This window comes from Mesoplodon densirostris, chromosome 4 (genome assembly GCF_025265405.1).
Source record: "Mesoplodon densirostris isolate mMesDen1 chromosome 4, mMesDen1 primary haplotype, whole genome shotgun sequence".
In the NCBI taxonomy this organism is placed as follows: Eukaryota; Metazoa; Chordata; class Mammalia; order Artiodactyla; family Ziphiidae; genus Mesoplodon; species Mesoplodon densirostris.
In genome coordinates, this window is record NC_082664.1 from 122999412 (window position 1) to 123021133 (window position 21722).

Below are 21722 nucleotides of genomic sequence, written 5' to 3' on the forward strand. Positions count from 1 at the left end.
AACTCTTGCTCAGTCGATGTTGATTTAGTACCTATTAAGTATAACCTGTTTCAGAAAAAAACTTTTTAAAAGAACAAAATATATTGATGTTCAATTGTTGACTCATGTATTGAATGTGAACTAGAAACAGATTGGTTATTCAAAGAGCAATTTTAAACAGTACTAGAAACTGTATGGATCACGTACTAAACATACTTAAGAGACAATTTCATCAGATTTTCAAAAAGAATTTGAGCTTCTATTAAAGGCAGTACGACTTTAAAAGAAAAGCTAAACCTAGGAAAACTGTATATATGCCAAATCTATTCAAATATTGAGTGTTTTAAAAAACTTATATATCTGATGACTATATTTCAGCCCAAATAATTATAGAGTAACTAAACTTAGAAACAAAAATAAACCTCTAATTGTAAAGATAAGCTATAAATCTGTTGGTAAGAAGGAAAAAAATTGTAAAATTCTGGCATCTTCATGATAATTAGTCCAACTTCTGGGACAAAAGCCATATCCTTTATGTAACAAAAGAAACGGATCTATCTGGGACTAAAAATATACATACACTTTTTTCCTTACTTCAGTTTGTCGTGAAGACCCAATACAGAAATGATTTCTAATTAATTAGGAAGTGCAGTGATTTAATAGGTGTTTAATAACTTAGAATATATTGTTAGCAGCTTATTGAGGCTCTAAAACAATGCATATATTATATGAGAAGACATTTTGCTGCAAATAAATAGTAGCAGTCCTAATATAGGCAGCAATTTATTATGTGGAATTTTAAAAACAATGGCAATGTGAGGTCTTAACCATATACTTTAGAATAGTTATACAAAACATTGTTTTCCTTGACTACACTAAATATTAAAACATCTAAAATTACAGAGTTTTGTCTAGAAGAGAATGGCCCATATTTTTCATTCAATCTTTTTTTTTTTTTACAGAGAAAACTGATTTCCCAGGGTCATAGTTAATGTCAGAGTGAAGATTAGAAGACATGTCACCTGAGTTCTCCTGGCCCATGGATAATAGCTATATTATACTTTGGTGGGGAGGGGAGCCAGAACAGGCTAGGTTATACTGTCATAACAACTTTAAAACTCATACTAGCTTACAATAAGAAAATGTTATTTCTCGATCATGCAAAGAACATTGCAACTGTTCTCTATGTAGTGGCTAAGTATTCCTGGGTACTATGACCTGATGGCATGTTCGACTCAATGTATGATTCCACAATGACCACTGCATGGGAGAAAAGCATGGAAAATCTCACTTTAGCTTTTAAATGCTTCTGTCTGAAAATTATGTACCTTGCTTCTGCTCACATTTCATTGGCCAAAGCAAGCTGCATGACCACGTTTAACTCCAAGGGAATGGGAAATATCATCTTTCCACCTGTTAAAAAGAGGAGGAGAACCAGAACGCATCGGTGAGCCTTAGTAATGGCTACCACAACAGGAAACTCACCTCTATCTCAGATAGGCTACTGCATTTTTTGGAGGGCAAATTGTAAACAAGTTCATATGAAGCCAACTAAATGTGAGTTTGAGGTGAAAACTTTAGACACTGTGTCCATTTCAGAACTGTGAGAATAGCACCTGCATTCACAAAATACTGCCTTGGAAATAAAAAATTCTGGGAGGCGGAATTTTCTATACAATGGTCCTTCTTCTAGCCCCTCCAAATGTGTCTATTCTCTCCTTTTCTGGACAGTTGTAAAAATATTTGAAGACTACTGTAATATCTTCTCCTTTGTCAACGAATTGTGCCAGGTTCTCTGGAAATACCTCCAGTTTGTGATCACCCTTCTAAAACTAATAGTTCAGGTGTAATTTGACCATTAAAGAAAAAAAGGGGACTATTGTCCAGTTTTCTGAATTCTCCATTTCTATAAATGAATATTGTTTAAAACCATATTAACTTCTAACAATCATATCTCATAATTAACTCAATTTGAACGTATCGATTCCAATGCAAGTCTTTTTCAAATATGCTAAGTCTCATTTCCCAAAATACTGCATTTGGCTGAGAATTGTTATGTTTGTTGTTGTGAAGTAAAGCCCAGAATTTTCTATTTCTCTCTTTTTATCTTGCTAAATTCTGCTTATATTTATAGACTAGAAGTCGGCAAACTTTTTCTGTAAAGGGCCAGATGGTAAATATTTTAAGCTTTGTGATCCATATAAAATCCCCATTGCATACTCTTTTCCTTTTTTCACAATGCTTCACAAATATAAAAACCATTCATAGCTTGAGGGCTGTAAAAAGAAAAAAACAGGCTGTGGGATGGATTTGGCCCACAGACTGTAGTTTGCCAAACCTTGATTTAGATTATTGAGCTACTTTTGGATTCTGATTTGATCAACCAGTACATCAGGATCTCTACCTTTTCCAGGTTGTCATTTACGTATTTTATCAGAATAATATAAATGTTCTCAACTAGTCAACATTCAAAAATGTTGAAGAGAATAAGCTTGAGGAAGAAGCCTCACAGCACGCCAGTACAGATTTCTCTGCAGGCTGGCGTTAATCCATTACTTTCTGTTCCGTAGGTATACCTGAATCGCAAATCCAATTAACCATGTTGTCATACAACTTACTCAACGCACTATCATAAAAGACTCTGTCCAATGTTTTGCTTAAATAACAAAACACTGTCTCTCTACAGCACTCTTCTGAGAGGTTCTGTTTATAATATTTAAAATAGTAACCGGCACAAATTGTGTTTTGTGAACTAATGCTGCCTCCTGCTGATCAATTCCTTAAGTACTCACAACCCATCTTCTAATAATCCAATTTAGATTTCTTTCATAATCTACATTTAAGTTTACCGTCACAATATTTTTTCTTTCCATGATAAAAAGACAGATGAGTTCATCTTATCTTTCAGCTACTCTACTATCCTATACCGCTTCCCAGATATAACTTTCAAAGGCCCAGCAATTTATTCACTACACTTATCCATTGCTCTAGATCGAAGATTGGCAAATTCTACCCCACAGGCCAAATCCAGTATGCCACCTTTTTTTTTTGTAAAAAAAGTTTTATTGGAACAGATCCATGCTCACTCATTTATGTATTGGCCATGCCTGCTTTCACATCACAATGAGAGAGTTGAATAGTTTTCAACAGAGACTGTATAGCCCCAAAACCCTAAAATATTTACTAACAGGCCCTTTACAGATAAAGTTTGCCAGCCCCTGATCTAAATGGGTCTGGACTCAAACTTTTTATTCACCTATCCTAGGCTTTACTTTCACTTTATTAATATTTATTTCTTCTCTTTACTGACTAAAAGCCATTCTTCTTAACAGAGATAACAAAAGCAAAATAGGAATTGAGGCCAGGAAGCCACATTATCTTTTGATACCATATTATCTCTTGCCATTCCTCTGGATCAGACCCCCAGAAGCTCTTACCCTGACTAACCTCCCTGCTTCTCACTTTATCACCCATCCTATCCTCCACGATTCATCCTCTGGGTTGCTACTCAGATAAACTTTTCAATAGACTAATCCAATTTAAGTATCTTAAAACTCTTTAAGGATTTCCTATGTTCAACACAAAAATCTAAACTCTTTCCTATGGCATAAAATGCCCTTCATGACTCAGCCCTTGCTGGTCATACATCCTTTTCCTCTTGCTCTTCTCCCCCATGTACAGTCAGTGCTCAGCCATGTTGAACTGCTATCAGTTGCTGTATTCTCACACCCGTCTGCATTTTGCTCGCCTTCTCTCTCCCTGGAACACTTTCCACTGATACATCCTCCTTCTTCTTTGCCCCTCGTCAAGTCTCAGGTCAAGTATTTTCTCCTTTGGAACTTTTCCTGTTTCTCCAGTAGACATAGGTGGGCTTTGCTCTTTGATATCATCGTGCCGTGTGTGCGTGTGTGTGTGTGTGTGTGTGTATAAACATATACATATCTATTGATCGAGCTCATCTAACTAGCTTGTCATTTTGCATTATAATCTGGCTGCATGCCTGCCTCTGTACTTGACTGTAAGTAACTTGAGGGTCTGAATTATGATTCTGATCTTGTCATCTCTAGAGTCTAATACATATCCCAGTGCAGAAACTTCAGTTCAAGGTGCCTAAGAATGTCTCAGGAATTTTTTCATGGTGACTTTAGGTCAAAAGAAATATGTTACAGCTCTGTTTACTAAGTAGTTAGTAAACAACTTAATAAGTATTCATGTTCTAGCAACTTAGTAGCCATTTGAAAAAATAATACTTTTAAATTAAAGAAAAAAATACCATTCTTGAATAACCACAATTACTTACTAATGAAATGTGTGTGTCTGTAAGGCATTACACAAGTTCTCAAACACTAGAATTAGATTGGACACTGTCACCTTCATTTCCTGCTCTATACTGATTTTGGCATGGTATTTGCTTTTATCGCAACCACTGGAAGGTCAGCTTTGCCAGGATATAATGCCATAGAGAGAAATATACTGTGACCTAATGTTGAAATGGTAAACTACCTTAAGCTAGTAATTTTCTCAGTGTCTCACAGATATAAAATATCATTGTGTTTTGCTTGAAAATTATAAATATTCCACAGTGCCCCTCTGAGTTCATTGCAGTATCCTTGGCATGCCGTTTGGGGAACCATAGCCCCAGTGCATAGAAGTTCATTAAATATTTGTGTAATCCACCCCAGCTAGAATGTCCATATGGTAAATTACATAAAACTTAATCAAAAGATATCTTTAAAGAGAAAATAGTTATAGAACTGGTATCAGCAAAATTTGCCAGCCAGGTGGTAAATATTTTAGGGTTGTAGGCCATATAGTTTCTTTAACAACTGTTCAATTCTGCCACTGTAGCATCAAAGCAGATATAAATAATATATAAATGTATCGATATGACTGTGTTCTAACACAACTTTATTTACAAAAACAGGTGGCCTGCTCATGGGCTAGTGTTTGTCAACACTAGCCCATGTTGGCAAATTAATAGAAAGTCTTTTAAAAGGTATATTCTTTCCAAACTAAAGTTTCTAAAAAGGTATAAACAAAAGGTGAGACAGAACACCATGAGTCTATACCAATATGAATAAGTTAATAAATTGAAATTTTTATGAGGTATGGAATTTTGTGACTTATTATAAGAAATATATATTTGGTCTTCATCCCAGTTTCTGGTTCACAGCTCCCAAAACCCTAGGAATTTCCTAAGTGTGGAGAGTGATAAAGGTGTCTTTTGTTTTGTTAACGAGGTGACTTTGGACCCCATCTAAGGATGGAGGCTGGTTGCCAGGAGAACCAACCAGGCAATTAGAGGGTTGGAACTTTCCATCCCACTCCCAGACCTCCACGGAGAGAAGAGGAGTTGGAGGTTGAATCGACTGCCAATGGCTGGGCTTCCCTGGTGGCGCAGTGGTTAAGAATCCGCCTGCCAATGCAGGGGATATGGGTTCGAGCCCTGGTCTGGGAAGATCCCACGTGCCACGGAACAACTAAGCCCATGCACCACAACTCTAGAGCCCGTGAGCCACAACTACTGAGCCCACGTGCCACAACTACTGAAGCCCGCGTGCCTAGAGCCCGTGCTCCGCAACAAGAGAAGCTGCCGCAATGAGAAGCCCACGCACCGCAATGAAGAGTAGCCTCTGCTCGCCACAACTAGAGAAAGCCCACGCACAGCAACAAAGACCCAATGCAGCCAAAAATAAATAAATAAATTTATATTAAAAAAAGACATTGCCAATGACCGATGATATAATCAATCATGACTATGTAATGAAGCCTCCACAAAAACTCCAAAGGGACAGGTTCAGAGAGCTTTGGGGCTGGTGAAACCTAGAGATTTGGGGAGAGTGGTGTGCTTAGAAGCTCCGTGTCCCTTCCCACATACCTTGCCCTATGCATCTTTTCCATCTGGCTGTTCCTGAGTTATATCCTTTTACAATAAACTGGTGACCTAGTAAGTAAAATGTTTCTGAGTTCTGTAAGCCTCTCTTGCAAATTAATCGAACCTGAGGAGGGGGGTTTGGGGAACATCTGATTTATAGCCAGGGGGTCGGAAGTACAGTTAACAACCTGGACTTGTTACTGGCGTCTGGTGGTGGGGAGGTGGGTGGAGAAGGGTGTGTGTGTAGTCTTATAGGACTGAGTCCTCAACCTGTGGAATCTGGTGCTATCTCCCAGGTAGACAGTGTCAGAATTGAATTGAATTCTTAGACACTGAGATGGTGTTCTGAGAATTTCTCACTGGAGCTGTGGGGAACCCTGCCTCCACCCCGTTGGAAATTGAGTCTCAGAACACCAAAAGAAAAGGGAACAAGAATAACTGCACGTGCAGAAGCCTGGCAGACAACATCTTAAAGTGAACAACATCAATAAAGAGATAAATATAAATTACGTATCACTCGACAGGATGCAGTGAGAGGAATGCAAAATCACTTGTGATATTTATGCCAGAAATCTATAACAAATAATTAACAGTAGGGAAACATCAAATAAAACCCGAATTAAGGGTAATTCTACAAAATAACTGACCTATAATCTTCATAAATGTCAAAGTCATGAAAGTCAAGGAAAGACTAGGGAACTGTTCCTGAAAAATGGTGACAATAGATACATGACAATAAAATGTACCTCTGTGCAACGTATAATTCCAAACTGGATCATTTTGCCCCACAGAACATTATTAATATAACTGGTAAAATTTGAATGTGGTGTAAGGATTAGACATGAGCAATTATTCAATGTTTATTTCCTGATTTTGTTGGTTATATTGTGTTTACATGAGAGAATGTCTTTGCTCGCAAGAAATACATACTGAAGTGTTCAGGGTGGTTGGGGAATTGAGTCAGCAGCTTACTCTCAAATGGTTCAGAAACAAAAGTCCTTTGTCCTGTACTTATAACTTTTCTGTAACTTTGAGATTATTTCCATTAAAATTTTTTTTAATTTCTAAAATTAAACAGTGGAAGAGCAGATGTGCAAGGATTACTGCTCTGTATTAGCAGAAGAGCTGGCCCTGTTCCCATCCCAGGTGATTTTCCTCATTTCCTTACCAAGCAAACACATCCTAGGGAATGTACAAGGACAGTAATTATAGACAGTATTGTTCTCCTTTATTTAAGGCATGGAAGTAGGTAAACTTTACTCAACAAACAAGGCTTTACTGAACTTTACTACATTCTCAGCATTGTGTGATAGAGAAGGAAAGGAAATAAACATGTATAGAACATCTGCATGTATCAAGCTAGGAAGACAAAGAATGGCTTCTGCCCTCAAGGACGATGTACATTAGTTGAGTAGACAAGACTGGCATAAATTCACATGAGAAACATACTATATAATTACTAATTTATTTAATTGGTTAGCTTCTTTTCTCACCCTGTTCCTTGCAACCTCATCAGGAGATCAATTAGAAGTACCAAAGATGCTTAATTAAGAAAGACCTGGAAATAAGGGTAAAAGTACAAGAAAGAGTTGCCAGTATAGATCCAAACAAACTGAGAGGACAAAGAACCTTTCCTCTACACTGGAACAGAGAGAGGTAGAACCCCAGAAGACTGCTGGTATTTACAAATTCACCGACACTTTGTCTGTTAGACACCTTAGATGTCCATAATATTGCTGAGGTAGAAATGTGAATGGCCCACAGTGTGAAACCAGTGGACAGGCAATGAGTCAACTGGCAATTGAATAAACCTAGCTGATCACTCAGAATCCATATCAGGGAATTCCCTGGCAGTAGTTAGGACTACGAGCTTTCACTGCCAAGGGTACAAGCTCAGTCCCTGGTCGGGGAGCTAAGATCCCACAAGCCGTGAGGTGTGCCAAAAAAAAAAAAAAAGAATCCACATCAAAATTAGCAGAGTCTAGAAGTAAGAAAACAGTGGAGGTTTAGGATATTTTTCTAGGTCAGAGATTATCAAAATGAGATCATTAACAGATATTTTCTGAGATAATAAAATGTTCAAATAAATTTGGGATGCAATGAAACAAATTAAGGCAAGTTTGTTTATTACAGAACTTCTTGGACCCTAAAGTATGCTAATGTGCATTGTACACCTAAAAGGAGGGGTATTATTACATGCGGCATTTCACTTAGATCAGGAGCCATATCGAAACTTCTAAGTGTAGAAAATGTCTACCATGGAGACAGAATGAATAAAAAAAGAGATAGCTACTTTGAGAGGTATAGCATCAATAGTAATAATAATAATAATAATAATAATAATAATGATAGCTCCCTATTATGCTTCCTGGGAGCCTCACATTGTTCTAAGGTTTAGTGCTTCATTTTATCTTGACAACAACCCTATGACATAATATAATTATGATCCCCATTTTACCTTGAGGAAAATTAGATAGAAAGGTTAAGTAAATTGTCGAAGGTCATATGACTAGAAAATGGTCAAGCCAGGATGCAGACTCAAGCAGTCTGGCTCCAGCATCCCTGTTCTTAACCATTACACTATATAACTTATCAACGAAATTCTTATTCATTTATTTCAAAGTAAATTATTAGCTGGATATTAAGCAAGAATGAAAAACAAGCATGATGTCTAACTTTAAAAGAAGGCTAGGAATTTAATTCAATGAAATTGGGAATACAGATAGGAGGTAAAAAACTTGTCATTATAATTATGAAGTATATAGTCATGATAATCCATAGTTCATTAAAAATAAGAAGCATTTCAAGCAAAGAATATGCAACCCAATGTTCTAACCCATGCTAACTAAAACAATATGGTGAGCAGTTTAGAAGAGTTCTCACTCACCGTGATTCTCTTCATATCTAGCTGGCGCAGCTGCATCATATTCTGAAGGACAGTGTGCTTGTACCATGACTCTTGAGCTATTGGATTGCCATCAAAAGTGATGTCTGAGAGAGAAGTAGAATCAGCAAGGCAGCAAACACTCTCAAAACTGCAGGAAAGACAGAAACCACTGGATTACTGTGAGACCTTCAGAGAGTACTTTGTTTTGTTTCATACACATTTTTTTTAGAACAGTTTTAGATTTACAGTAAAATTGAGAAGATAGTACAGACTTCCCACATGCTCCACACCAAGTTTCCCCGATTATTAACATCTTGTATTAGTATAGTACATTTTTTACAATTAATGAACTAATATTGATATATTCTTACTAACTCAAGTCAATATTTTATCCAGATTTCTTTAGTTTTACACAATGTCCTTTTTCTGTTCCAAGATCCCATCCAGGATACCACATTACATTTAGTTGTGATGTCTCCTTAGGCTCCTCTTGGCTGTGACATTTTCTTAGACTTTCCTTATTTTTGATCATCTTGACAGTTTTGAGGAGTACTGATCAGTTATTCTGCAGGCTGCCCCTCTACTGAAATTTGTCTGATTTTTTTTTCATGATGAGATTAGGGTTATGGTACATACCATTAACTAATATGATTTATCACTGTTGAAGTTGACCTTGATTACCTAACTGAAACAGTGTTTGTCAGGTTTCTCCAACGTAAAGTTATTCTTCCCTCCCCTTCTTTCCATACTGAATTCTTTGGAAGGTGGTCATTATGTGCAGCCCATACTTAAGGAGTGGAAGTTCAGTTTCCTCTCATTGAGGGCACAGTATCTACATAATTTATTTGGAATTCTTCTTCCCAGGGAGTTTGTCTTTTCCCTGTGTATTTATTTATATCAGTTTTGATTCATGGACATTTCATTTCATTCTTTGGGTTATAATCCAGTACTAGTTTACTTATTTTATTGTTCAAATTGTTCCAGCTTTGGCCATTGGACCTCTTTCAGCTGGCTCCTATGTCCATTTGACATACCCCTATTAAATACATGGATTTTTTGTTTTTGTAGGCACTTCCTTACTTTCTAGCATTATAAGATACTCTAGACTCATATATTTCCTACCCCAGTCCTAGAATCAGCCATTTCTTCAAGAAGCCATGATTCCCTTTATTGGGGAATGGCATTAGAAACAAAGATCTAGTGGCTAGGTGTACTATTTACTACTAGGTGTCATTTCTTTTAGGCCCTCTGATGACAGAGCAAGGAAATATATGTGTGTATACCAACCTGTGTGTATACGTATATCGATATTTCTCTATGAAACCATCTGTGCCTACATTAAGCTAACCACGAGTTCAAACTGATGTCTCCAACTCTAATCTATTACCAAAGGGATCATTCTAGCTTCTTTCCCTTACTTATCTGTAAATTCCTACTCCAACAAGGAGAAATCTGGCTCCCACCATCTCTCATCCATTTAGTTAATTATTAATTCCAGGATATATGTATAGTGGTATCAGAATTTTCAATTTGTACCCCCATGGGAAATAACTTTATTAACAAAAGCATAATGATAATGTGTAATTCCTTTTGCATCTAGTCTTACAGACTCATTTCCAAAGTTACTTAGGTCAGCACCTTCCCCTCCCACTCTTCCCTGCTCATCATACCTTCAAGAAGGTTGTTCCATACAATTGAAATACAGTTACAATCTCCTGTCATAGTCTATATTCATTTCTTCCTGGGATCCTCCAACCTCCTAAATTATTTTTTTAATACGCATACATTAAAGTTCACTCTTTGTGCTGTAAAGTACTATGGGTTTTGACAAATGCATAATGTCATGTATCCACCAAGAAAGTATCATACAAAATAGTTTCATTGCCTTAAAAAATCCCCTATTTAACCATCCTCCTCTCTCCCTGAATCTCTGGCAGCCACTGATCTTTTCACTGTCGATATAGCTTTGTTTTTTCCAGAACTTCATATAGTTGGAATCATATATTATAGCTTGTAGCCTTCTCAGATTGACTTCTTTCACTTAGCAGTATGCAGTTAAGGTTCATCTGTACCTTTCCGTGGCTTCATAGCTTCTATTTTTAAAAAAATCACTGAGTAATAATATTCCATTGTCTGTATGTACCACAGTTTGTCCATTCACCTATTGAAGACATCTTGGTTGCTTCCGGTTTTCAGTGATATGAATAAAGTGGCTTAAATATTCATATGCAGGTTTTTGTGTGAACATAAATTTTCATCTCAGTTGGGTATTGAATTGCACTCAGTAGTGCAATTGCTGGATTGTACAGTAAGACTATGTTTAGCTTTCTAAGAAAACACCAAACTGTCTTCCAAAGTGGCTGTGCCATCTTGCATTCCTACTGGCTCTACATTCTTATCAGCATCTCATATTTGTCAGTTTTTAAAAAAATTTTATTCATTCCAATAGGTCTGTAGTGGTCTCATTGTTTTAATAGGCAACTCCCAAATGACAAAGATGTTGAGCATTTTTTCATATGCATATTTGCTACTGGTATACCTTCTCTGCATTTTCAGCTCTTGGGGCCATTTTTAATTGGGTTCTTTGTTTCTTTATTGTTGAGTTTTAAGAGTTTTTTTTGTCATATCATGAATATGTCTTTTATCAGATATATGTTTTGCAAATATTTCTCCCAGTCTGACTTGCCTTTTCATTTTCTTAATTGCATCCTTCACAGGGCAGAAGTTTTTTATTTTAACTATGTCCAGCTTATCAATTTTCTTTTTCATGGATCATGCTTTTGGTGTTGTATCTAAAAACTTGCCAAACCCAACATTGCCTAGATTTTCTCTTAAGTTTTCTTCTAGAAGTTCTATAGTTTTGTGTCTTATATTTAGGTATGATCCATTTTGAGTTAATTTTGCAACAGGTATAAGGTCTATGCCTAGATTCAATTTTATATGAATATCCAATTGTTACAGTGCCATTTATTGAAAAGACTATTCTTTCTCTATTGAATTGCCTTTGCTCCTTTGTCAAAGATCACTTGACTATATTTGTGTAGGTCTATTTTGGGACCCTCTATTCTTCTCCGTTGATATATGTGTCCATCCTTTCACCAATACCATGCTGCCTTGATTACTGAACCTTTATAGTAAGTCTTGAAATAGGTTAGTGTCAGTCCTCCAACTTTGTTCTCCTTCAGTATCATGTTGCTATTCTAGGTCTTAGCTTTTCCATATAAACTTTAGAATCCATTTGTCAATATTTGCTTGCTGGGATTTTGATCAGGACTTTCATTTCTTTATTGAGGTACAGGTGACATACAACACTGTATTAATTTCAGGTATACACATGATTCAATATAGGTATATACTGCAAAATGTTCACCATGATTAAGTCAGTTAACATCCATTACCATACATAGTTACAGAATATTTTTTCTTGTGATGAGAACTTTTAAGATCTATTCTCTTAGCAATCTTCAAATATGAAATACAGTATTAACTACAGTTGACACGCTGTACATTACATCCCCATGACTTATTTATTCTATAAGTGGAAGTTTGTACTTTTAACACCCTTCACCCATTTAACCCACCCCTTACCTAATCTGTTTTATATATATATGAGCTTGGTATTTCATTTTATTTATTTATTTTAGATTTCACATATAAGTGAGATCATATGGTATTTGTCTTTCTCTGACTTATTTCACTTAGCATAATGCCCTCAAGGTCCATCCATGCAGTTGCAAATGGCAAGATCTCATTCTTTCTTATGGCTGAATATTACTCCATTGTGCATGTGTGTGTGTGTGTGTGTGTGTGTCACATTCTCTTTATCCATTTATCCATCAATGGACACTTAGGTTGTTTCCATATCTTGGCTACTATAAATAATGCTGCAATGAACATGGGGGTGCCTGTATCTTTTTGAGTTACTGTTTTCATTTGCTCCAGATAAATACCCAGAAGAAGAACTGCTGGATCACATGGTAGTTTTATTTTTAATTTTTAAGGACTTTCATTTTTTAAAGAAGGGAATAATCACTTTTCTAAATAATACCCCAGAGCAGACTGATACAACTCATTTAAATTAGAATCACTCTCTTTAATGACTATTCAAATAACTAATGTAAACAGGCCTAAAAGTACTTTAGGACTACTTTACTTATATTTAGGAACTATACTAAATATCTTTCTGTGTTAAGAAAAACTAGAGGATATAGAATATTTATGGTATAGAAAATAACCTATATGCTTGACAATTAAGGTTGAGATGATATCTGTAGCAAAAATAAAGTTCATTATGCTTTTTTATTGTCATATTTAAGTATTTCTTCTATGTTTTCCTCCCATTCAAGGTAGAGATACTCTGCTATCAATTATTTTACCTCAGAGCTTATCTTTACCAATCTAAAAGGTAAACCTCATAATTCATATACACATTATGGTTTTTGAGACGTGGTTGAGAATTAGGGAAGGCACTATTTAAAAGGCTAGTATATGCAAATAAAATGAGTGTTCATGCATTTAGACTTAATAATCGCTTTGAGTATAAATAAACGAGAACAAACATGGCAATTTTTCCTACTTAGCACTGATAAAATTCTTTTTTTCATCAATATAAAATATCTCAGAACAGCTTATGGTGTTTTAGATGAACGTTTGAAAGATGCTTCTCTCCTTCCCTCATAGTTTTTTATGTAAAGCTAGAATAAAATAAAATGCTTCTGATAACTTTAAAACTGAGACACAAGGCAAACTTTTACTCCTTCACATTGTTAAGTGAACTAACTCATCACCTTCCCTTCACAAATCTGCTTCTCCATGCACATTCCATAACTGATTAAGTCATCAAGGCAGTTGCCACTATGAGCCAGTCTCTTACTTAGAAATTGATGACTGAGAATGGGAACTGTGAAGGGTCATCACGGGATTTTAAGCAAGGTGGGGGCTAATGTGATTAGAATAATCATAACTTAGTAACATTACGGAAGGCATAAAGGAAAAAAAAAGAGTTACAGAGTAAAAAAACAGTTACAAAGTAGATTGCAGTAAGTAACAGAGGTGAAAAAAGTAAGGGTCAAGCATATCTACGGTAGTAGCTATGAGAGTAAAGAGGAGGGAATAGGTTCTACAGAAATTCAGAGAGTAGTATGAACAGAAATTAGTCATTATTTGGGTGTGAGGAAGAGAGGAGTCTGGAAAAACATTCAGGTTTCTCTCTCGGGTTAATGATTGAGGTGGTGATTACAAGGGTGTATAGTTTGTCAAGATTCACTGAGCTTTACACATAAAATGGGTGCATTTTATTACATGTAAATTATATCTCAATAAATTGATTTACAAAGAAACTTAAAGTATTAAAAAATACATGTTTGACAGATCACCTTTTCCTCTATCAGCTCTCCTTTATGAGGAACACTATGCTACACTGGTGGCCAGTGGCTATTAGCACATGTTTCCAAAAGGCTTTCATTACGTTTTCCTCCAACTACCACAGGATGGGATAACTTAATTTCAACATTAAGATATTAACTAATGTGAGAAGCAGAGGCAACATAGCTCTTCTATGTTGAAGAGCATTTTTCTTCAGTGGCCCAACACATCTGAACAGAATTAAACTGTAAGCTATGACCAGGTAAGACCACTATGACCTGATATCTGTCACTAATTAGGTAGATGCAATAAAAAGTGGAAAAATATGTCCAGAAGCACAGAGAAGCTGGAAAACTTCATTCATTGTAGATATATTCTAATTTTATTGTTATTTACTATTTTTTTACAAACTGGACTGCAGAGAGCCTATGATTTATTTCTTATTGCCGGTATAATTTTAAATTGAAATGATTATAACTGTCCCCAGCTCTACCTCTCAAGTATTCCCCTGGAGAATGGAATTAGTCTAATAATTTCTAAATGGGTGCTGTTAAACACAAAACTAAACAGTATCTTCACTGAATTCAAATACTGTAAAGCACATTAGTGAATATAGGAGAAAACATTATGCCTAGTGAATGTACTCATCATGAAGCACTTCAGAGATCTAGAAGACCTGTTCACGCCCATCTGGTTTATGTCTGTAATTCAAGCACAACCAAAAAAGAGGCACTAGGAATGGGAAAATCATTTCAATCCTTAGCAGGTACTTTCCTGGCAACCCTTTCCAGATCAGCAGCTAGCATTTACACCCAGACTGAAGTCTTTATGCTTTGAATAGTTTTATTAAAGTAAAAATAGATTCGTATTTGATCCAGAAGATTCCTCACAAAATTTCATTTCCATCTGCAAGGCATGTGACCAGTAAACATGCCAGACATTCCTAGAAATGTACAAAGTGCATATGATTTTAAAGACATTCTCTAATCAAATAAAACCAGACTCCTTAAGTACAAATACAGGCTAATGAAGGGTTATATCCTACCTAACCAAAGAAAGTCTAAATCAGATTGTTAAAAAACAAAAACACTTGTAAATACAACACTAAATATAGTGGGGTAGTACTGGCTTTTAAATACAGTCTCTCCTTTATTAAGAACACTCAGTTGCTTGTCTCTTCAAAGTTCCGAGCATGGAAAAGTTTTGGTCCAAAGGCTGACATTTAACTCATAATTTGACTTTAATCGTTTTCCAGATTACTCATACTTTTGTTCTTCCCCTAGCAGTCTCCTTCCAATGCCACATCTGCTTCCTATCTGCTAAAGAACCTATAGAGGAACAATCTGTCCCTACTGATCAAAACTTTCATCTCAAAAGGAAAATGAACTATTTCAGTCCGTTTTATGCTTACTTAATAAAATACTGAGAAAATATAAAATTCCCATATATGCATGTATACCACATAGATATTTAATTAAGAATTCCCAAATACCAGTCAAATTTCTCCAATTAGAAAGTTCTCCCCAAAAGTAAGATAGGTACTCAAGTAAAAAGGGTTTTACTCTTTCATACCAATGAAGTATCAAGTACTCTAGAATAATCTTAATGAAAAGCTCACTTATTTTATACTGGTAAGTGAGAATTTTACTGAATAGTTACTATGTGTCTAGTAGGCTAAACTGAAATGGAACAGTAAAATAAATCAAGTGTGCTCACAAGGACTGAAATATATACAATTAATAAACATAAAATAACTAGAAAGATCAATAAGATAATATCTAAGTCTTAAAGAATGAATCACAGTTAAAGAAAAGAGCATATAATGACAGTGTTTGTATTTCTGATAAAATGATGAACTAAGTTTGTGGACTGAGGCTCTTGCTAAAAACAACTAAAAATGCTGCATAAAATATATTTTAAAAATCCTCTCAAATGCATCCATAACCTGTTAAAAAAAAAAAAAAAAAAAAAGGGCTTCCCTGGTGGCACAGTGGTTGGGAGTCTGCCAGCCAATGCAGGAGGCAAGGGTTCGTGCCCCAGTCCGGGAAGATCCCCCATGCCGTGAAGCGGCTGGGCCCATGAGCCATGGCCACTGGGCCTGCGCGTCCGGAGCCTGTGCTCCGCAACGGGAGAGGCCACAGCTGTGAGAGGCCCGCGTACCGGAAAAAAAAAAAAAAAAAAAAAAAGAAATATGCAAGCCAAAAATAAAAGTAAAGGTGGGAAGCCAGAGAGGTAAGCAGAATGTTGAAACTGACCTTTTTGTTGTGAGGGTACTTATTGAACCCAATGAACCTGAGCTCTGGTTTACATGATCTTCAAAGCTGGAGGACAGAAGACAAATCCCAGTGGCCAGCCAAGTTGGAGAGCCTACTGGAGACCTGTCCATAACCCTGCGACCCCAAGGGCTAGGGTCTCAATATAGGGTGAGTTATAAACTTTTCTACCTACTACCCCAGGAATATTGCCTATCTCAAAACCTGGGGCTAAGAACTGGAGGAAAATTCTTCCCTGGTTACTTGTAACCACAAACCACAATTTGCAACCTGAATCCACACTAAATGGGTGGTCTAAAATGTTTCAAGAGGAGAATTGATATTTTGAAGAGGTCGAAGGCTTCTTACGTCCATAGGCATCTGACAGAAACAAATGAAACCCCTCCATGGAGAAACCTACCTTTATACAAGACCCCAAGAATTCCCAAAGATAGGTACCAAGATAAATACACAGTTCACAGTTCAAAAGGAAATAAAACACTCTAACAGCCAGCAGAAACAACAGGTGACACTGTCAAACTGGCTATGACTTCTTCACATAATGGGATCATCAAACAGAATATAAAAATTATAATATATTCCAAGAAATAAAAACAGGTTTAAAAATGTGAGTAAACTCCAAGAAGATCTGAAAAGGCACAGAACTTCTAGAGATCAAAAAAAAAATTTTTAATTAAAGTAAAAAAGTCAAAGGCCGTGGATGGAGATAAAGGGAATCAAGCACTTACCCTATTTTCCTTGCACAAACCAAAAAGCTAGTTAAAGTTTTCTTTATAGAAGAAATATAGCTTAAAAAATGAAGAATGATAGAATATCACCATTTGTAACCCCCAAATAAGTAATGGATTCAGACAACAATCATCAGTAACTACTAAAATACTTAGGTGAAAAGATGATGGGGAACTTTATTAAAAATGGAATAGGCTAACAACTGTTGAACCCCATAATCAGTTTTAGCATTATAGTAAGCAAAAATAACATGCATTTTTTCATATATATATATGTATGTATTGGGTTGGCCAAACGAACTTTTTGCCCAACCCAATATATATGTATAGGTATATACATATATATATTTTTTCTCCATATACATTTTCTTTCACTTTCCTGTTTCTTTTGGCGCTCCATAACAAGTAACCATCTGTGTTTGATACATGTTAATTAATATTAGTCACTAGAATTCTTTTTAGTACATGATGGTAGTAGGGGGTTCTTAGAAATGAATGGTTCTAAAGAATCTCAAGATACCTTCTAATAATAAGTCATTACGTTTTTGTCACAAAGCAAAAATATGCTGGAAAAAAATTTTCACACTGTATGAAAAAGAACTCCAAATTTCCCTTGGGGAAACTATTAGTAGTTTAACCCATTCATCACAATATTTAAAAGATTTTAATATTTGAGAAGCTAAAGTGACAACAGAGAGAAATAAAGAGAAGACTGTGGATATAGATAGAATCAAAAAGAAAGTGAAAAGGAGACCTAAAGAGCTGAACAGAAGTAATAGAGAAAAATGTTAAACTCTCTCTTTACATATCTTTTGTTACAACAATGCCATGACAACAATTCAATAAGGAGAATATCTATTATGTCTGCATGCATCTGGTTGACAGAAGTCACCAGCACAGAGTTGAGTGTCTCAATTGCAGATGACAATTCTATTAGCTTTCTCCAGGCTACAATGATCATTTTCTAGCAGTAAGATGGAAAAAAAACCAACATAGCTTCAGTCTCAGGTGATTCACAATGACTCTGATTACTGAGGGTAGATTTCAGGACCTGATAATGTTCTTGTAATGCTAATTTGTGACACTGAAACCAAATTTAAAATGACAAAGGAAGTTCTTAATGACATATTTCCTCTTACTGGATTGATATGTGAATTACAGAAGAAAAAAAGGATTCTTTGCAGTCTCAAATATGATAATGATAATTCTAAAAGGCATGATCATTTTAGCCACTTTAGACCTTTATATTGTTTACTAATTCCATGAGCTATAAAGCAGGTTAAATAATATCCCCACATACAAAGAGATGTAAACTCAGTACTGAGTAGGTAAGCAGCTCTCTGGGAAAACAACAACCTGATGTAGCATTTGCCAATTCCATGGTGTAAATATTTCCAACATGGCCAGTTTTAAGCTATGAAGATGATGTTGCTGAGGTGAGGAGATGCACCTAAATTGGCCTAGTGAGCCAGTACAAGCTGGCCTCAGCACACCAATGCAGACCCAATTCCTCTTTTACAGTTAATGGAAGGACAGCTATTATTCTATCATGAAAAAATTTTGTTATTTGGAGGAACTTCCTCCTAATGTTGGTTTTACAATATTTTTGAACTTTTTATCAACATGTAATACATAGAAAGACTACAACTCACAAGTACACAACTTGATGATTCTGCGCAAACTGAACATACCCATGTAACTAGTACCCATATCAAAATATTACCCACACCCTGATGCCTCCCTCTGTGTCCCCTTACAGCCATTACACCTCCCAAAGGTAACCACTCTCCCAATTCTAACACTATAGATACAGATTTGCCTGTTTTAGATAAAATTGTATAGATGCATTTGTTTGAATCTGGCTTCTCTTGCTACATGTTTTGTTTTTTTGAGATTCATCCGTATTGTATGTAGCTGTAGTTTGATGATTTCACATTGCTGGGTAGTATTCCATTACATAAAAAAAGCATTCAATTTACTTCCTCTATTCTACTATTAGTGGACAATTGTTTGCAGTCTGGTGTTATTATAAATAGTGAAACTAAGAATATTAAGCTTTTCTCTGGATTATAAACCTAGGAGTAGAACTGCTGAGTATAAAGTATCCTATTAAGTTCAACTTAATAGATACTGCCAGAGTTTTACAAAATGATTCTACCTATTTACACTCCCACTAGCAGGTATGAGAGCTTCAGTAGCTCCACATCTTCGCCAATGCTTCTTATAATACATTAGACATTGACAAATCGTACAATCTTGTCTTCTTTTAAAATATTAATTTGTCTATATTTCAGTAGCTGCTAATACTGGCTGGGCAACAGAATCATTTGTGGAGCAGCTTATTGAAAAATCCAAATACTTAGAACCCATCCAGATCTAAATCAGAATCTCTAGGAGTAGGGTCATAGATGAATAATTCCTAATAGTTCTATAGGTGATTCTAATGCAAAGTCAAAGTTTGAGACCACTGAGGTAAACTTCAATTTCCCCTTAAAACTACAGATTTCTAATGTGAACTTCACAATTCCTTGCTAATATTAAGAAAGGATTCACAATTCTAAGGAGAAAGATGACTTCTCCAAAGTCACACTGTGATATACTGGCCCATGTTCACAAATATAATATGTCAAAAAATGGCAAACTATCTAAATGACCATCAATAAGGGACTCATTAAATAAATTAAGATTAATCCATTCAATGAAATTAAATATAGCCGTTAAAGAGAATGAGATGTACATGCAGGGCTGATATACACTTTGTATAACTAACTGCCTTAGTTAAAATTCTGAAATACTTCCATGCCAGGTGATAAAGACCACTGCTCTCAAAATACCTAAATGCCCCTCCTCACTGCTCCACTCTCAGCCCTGAGGTGCCCTTGTACCTCCTATTATTTTGGCAGCAAAAAGATTAACCTTTGACATAGCAGGGGCCTCAAGATCCAGTTTAGCACCTATTCTGACCGAATCAGTGTCCATGCATTAAAAAAAATTTGTTTTAAAAACCTCACTTCACTCCATAGTTATGCAACAAAAAATCTAAAGTGTGGAATGAGATTAAATCAGCAGTCTTCTCCATATCTGTTCCTTTCTGCCTTCCTTTTATTCTGCTTATAAAAGTAATACATAATCTGTGAGTAAATTTGGAAAAGTATAAAAACAAAATTTGGAAAAAAAACAAAACCATGTGAAATCTTTCCTCCTAGAGATATATATATAAAGATAGATAGATAGATAGATAGATAGATAGATAGATATACAAAATGTAGAGCATTTTATATGAAATAGCTTTGTATACTGCTTCCTTAATATTCTACTAACACTTTTGCATCTCATTATTTTAAAATTATTATTTTAATGAATGCATAGTATTTCAATGTTTTTAGAATATCATAATTTTTTTAGCCTGCTGAATTCTAGTCATCTATGGAACAAATCTGCTATATTAAAATGGAGAGAAATTACAAGAAATAATATATACGAGAAATAAACCTTGAAAGATTTTTGTTTGTGGTAATGAATCTTGGGGACTATATTGTAAGGTTTAGTTGGCAAAAAACAGAAATATTTAATCAGATATAAGCAAATATATTTTGGTCTTGGCATAGTAATTTGAGATTAGGGATAATAAACAAGAATAAACTGAGCAGTTTAAATCTTAATTCGGTGGAGGTTCTGGAAGAAATGTGTATAGAAAACAAATAATGAAATCATTTTGGTAAAAAGTGATACACTGGGCTTCCCTGGTGGCACAGTGGTTGAGAGTCCGCCTGCCGATGCAGGGGACACGGGTTCATGCCCCGGTCTGGGAAGATCCCACATGCCGCGGAGCGGCTTGGCCCGTGAGCCATGGCTGCTAAGTCTGCGCGTCCGGAGCCTGTGCTCCGCAACGGGAGAGGCCACAACAATGAGAGGCCTGCATAACACACACACACACACACAAAAAGTGATATACTGAGCCTGTGTGCTTAGAATTTCCAGGCATGGTACCTGTCTTCTTTTTCTCTCTGGCATGTTCATGATCAGCATAAATAAAACTAATGTTTTAATCCATGGGGCCTTGCTACACTATCCACTGCATAGAGGAAACCATAGACTGAAAGATAGTGGTGCTCATTCTACTGGTAATTCTCATGAGTTGGCTTGGGTTACTTATGATGGTGGCAGCCTGCATCCTTGACTTTTCTTACTGTCTTTTGCTGCCATCAAAGAGACTGCCAGAGGGGGTAGGATAGGTAAACTTGGATAAGAATAGATCTGTGCCTCCACTCTTGGATACCTATGTTGTTTCCATTTTGAACTGCTATTAAAAAATTCTGTAATGAGTATCCTTGTAGCACTAGTTTGGTAGGGTTAGCAACAAAGTACCACAAACTGGGTAGCTTAAACAATAGAAATTCATTTTCTCATAGTTCTGGAGGATAGAAGTCCAAGATCAAGGTGTCAGCTGGGTTTATTTTTTCTGAGGCCTCTCTCTTTGGCTTGTAGATGGCCATATCTTATCTCCGTCTTCACACACATGGGTTTTCTTCAGTGTGTGTGTGTGTGTGTAGAGGTGTCCTATTCTTATCAGAATTAGGACCCACCCATATGACCTCATTTTACCTTAATTACTT

The 21722-nt window shown here is 36.0% G+C and overlaps 1 protein-coding gene across 4 annotated transcripts in view; it reads right to left on the minus strand.

Annotated features, from left to right (window-relative positions):
- The window catches only part of LRRC49 (leucine rich repeat containing 49), a 130090-nt gene that overhangs the window by 43282 nt on the left and 65086 nt on the right, over nt 1–21722 (minus strand). For all 4 annotated transcript variants that reach the window (XM_060095194.1, XM_060095190.1, XM_060095192.1 and 1 more), the window contains one exon: nt 8742–8889. In XM_060095194.1, the coding sequence (XP_059951177.1) occupies nt 8742–8889 (148 nt within the window). The remainder of the gene's footprint in view (nt 1–8741; nt 8890–21722) is intronic.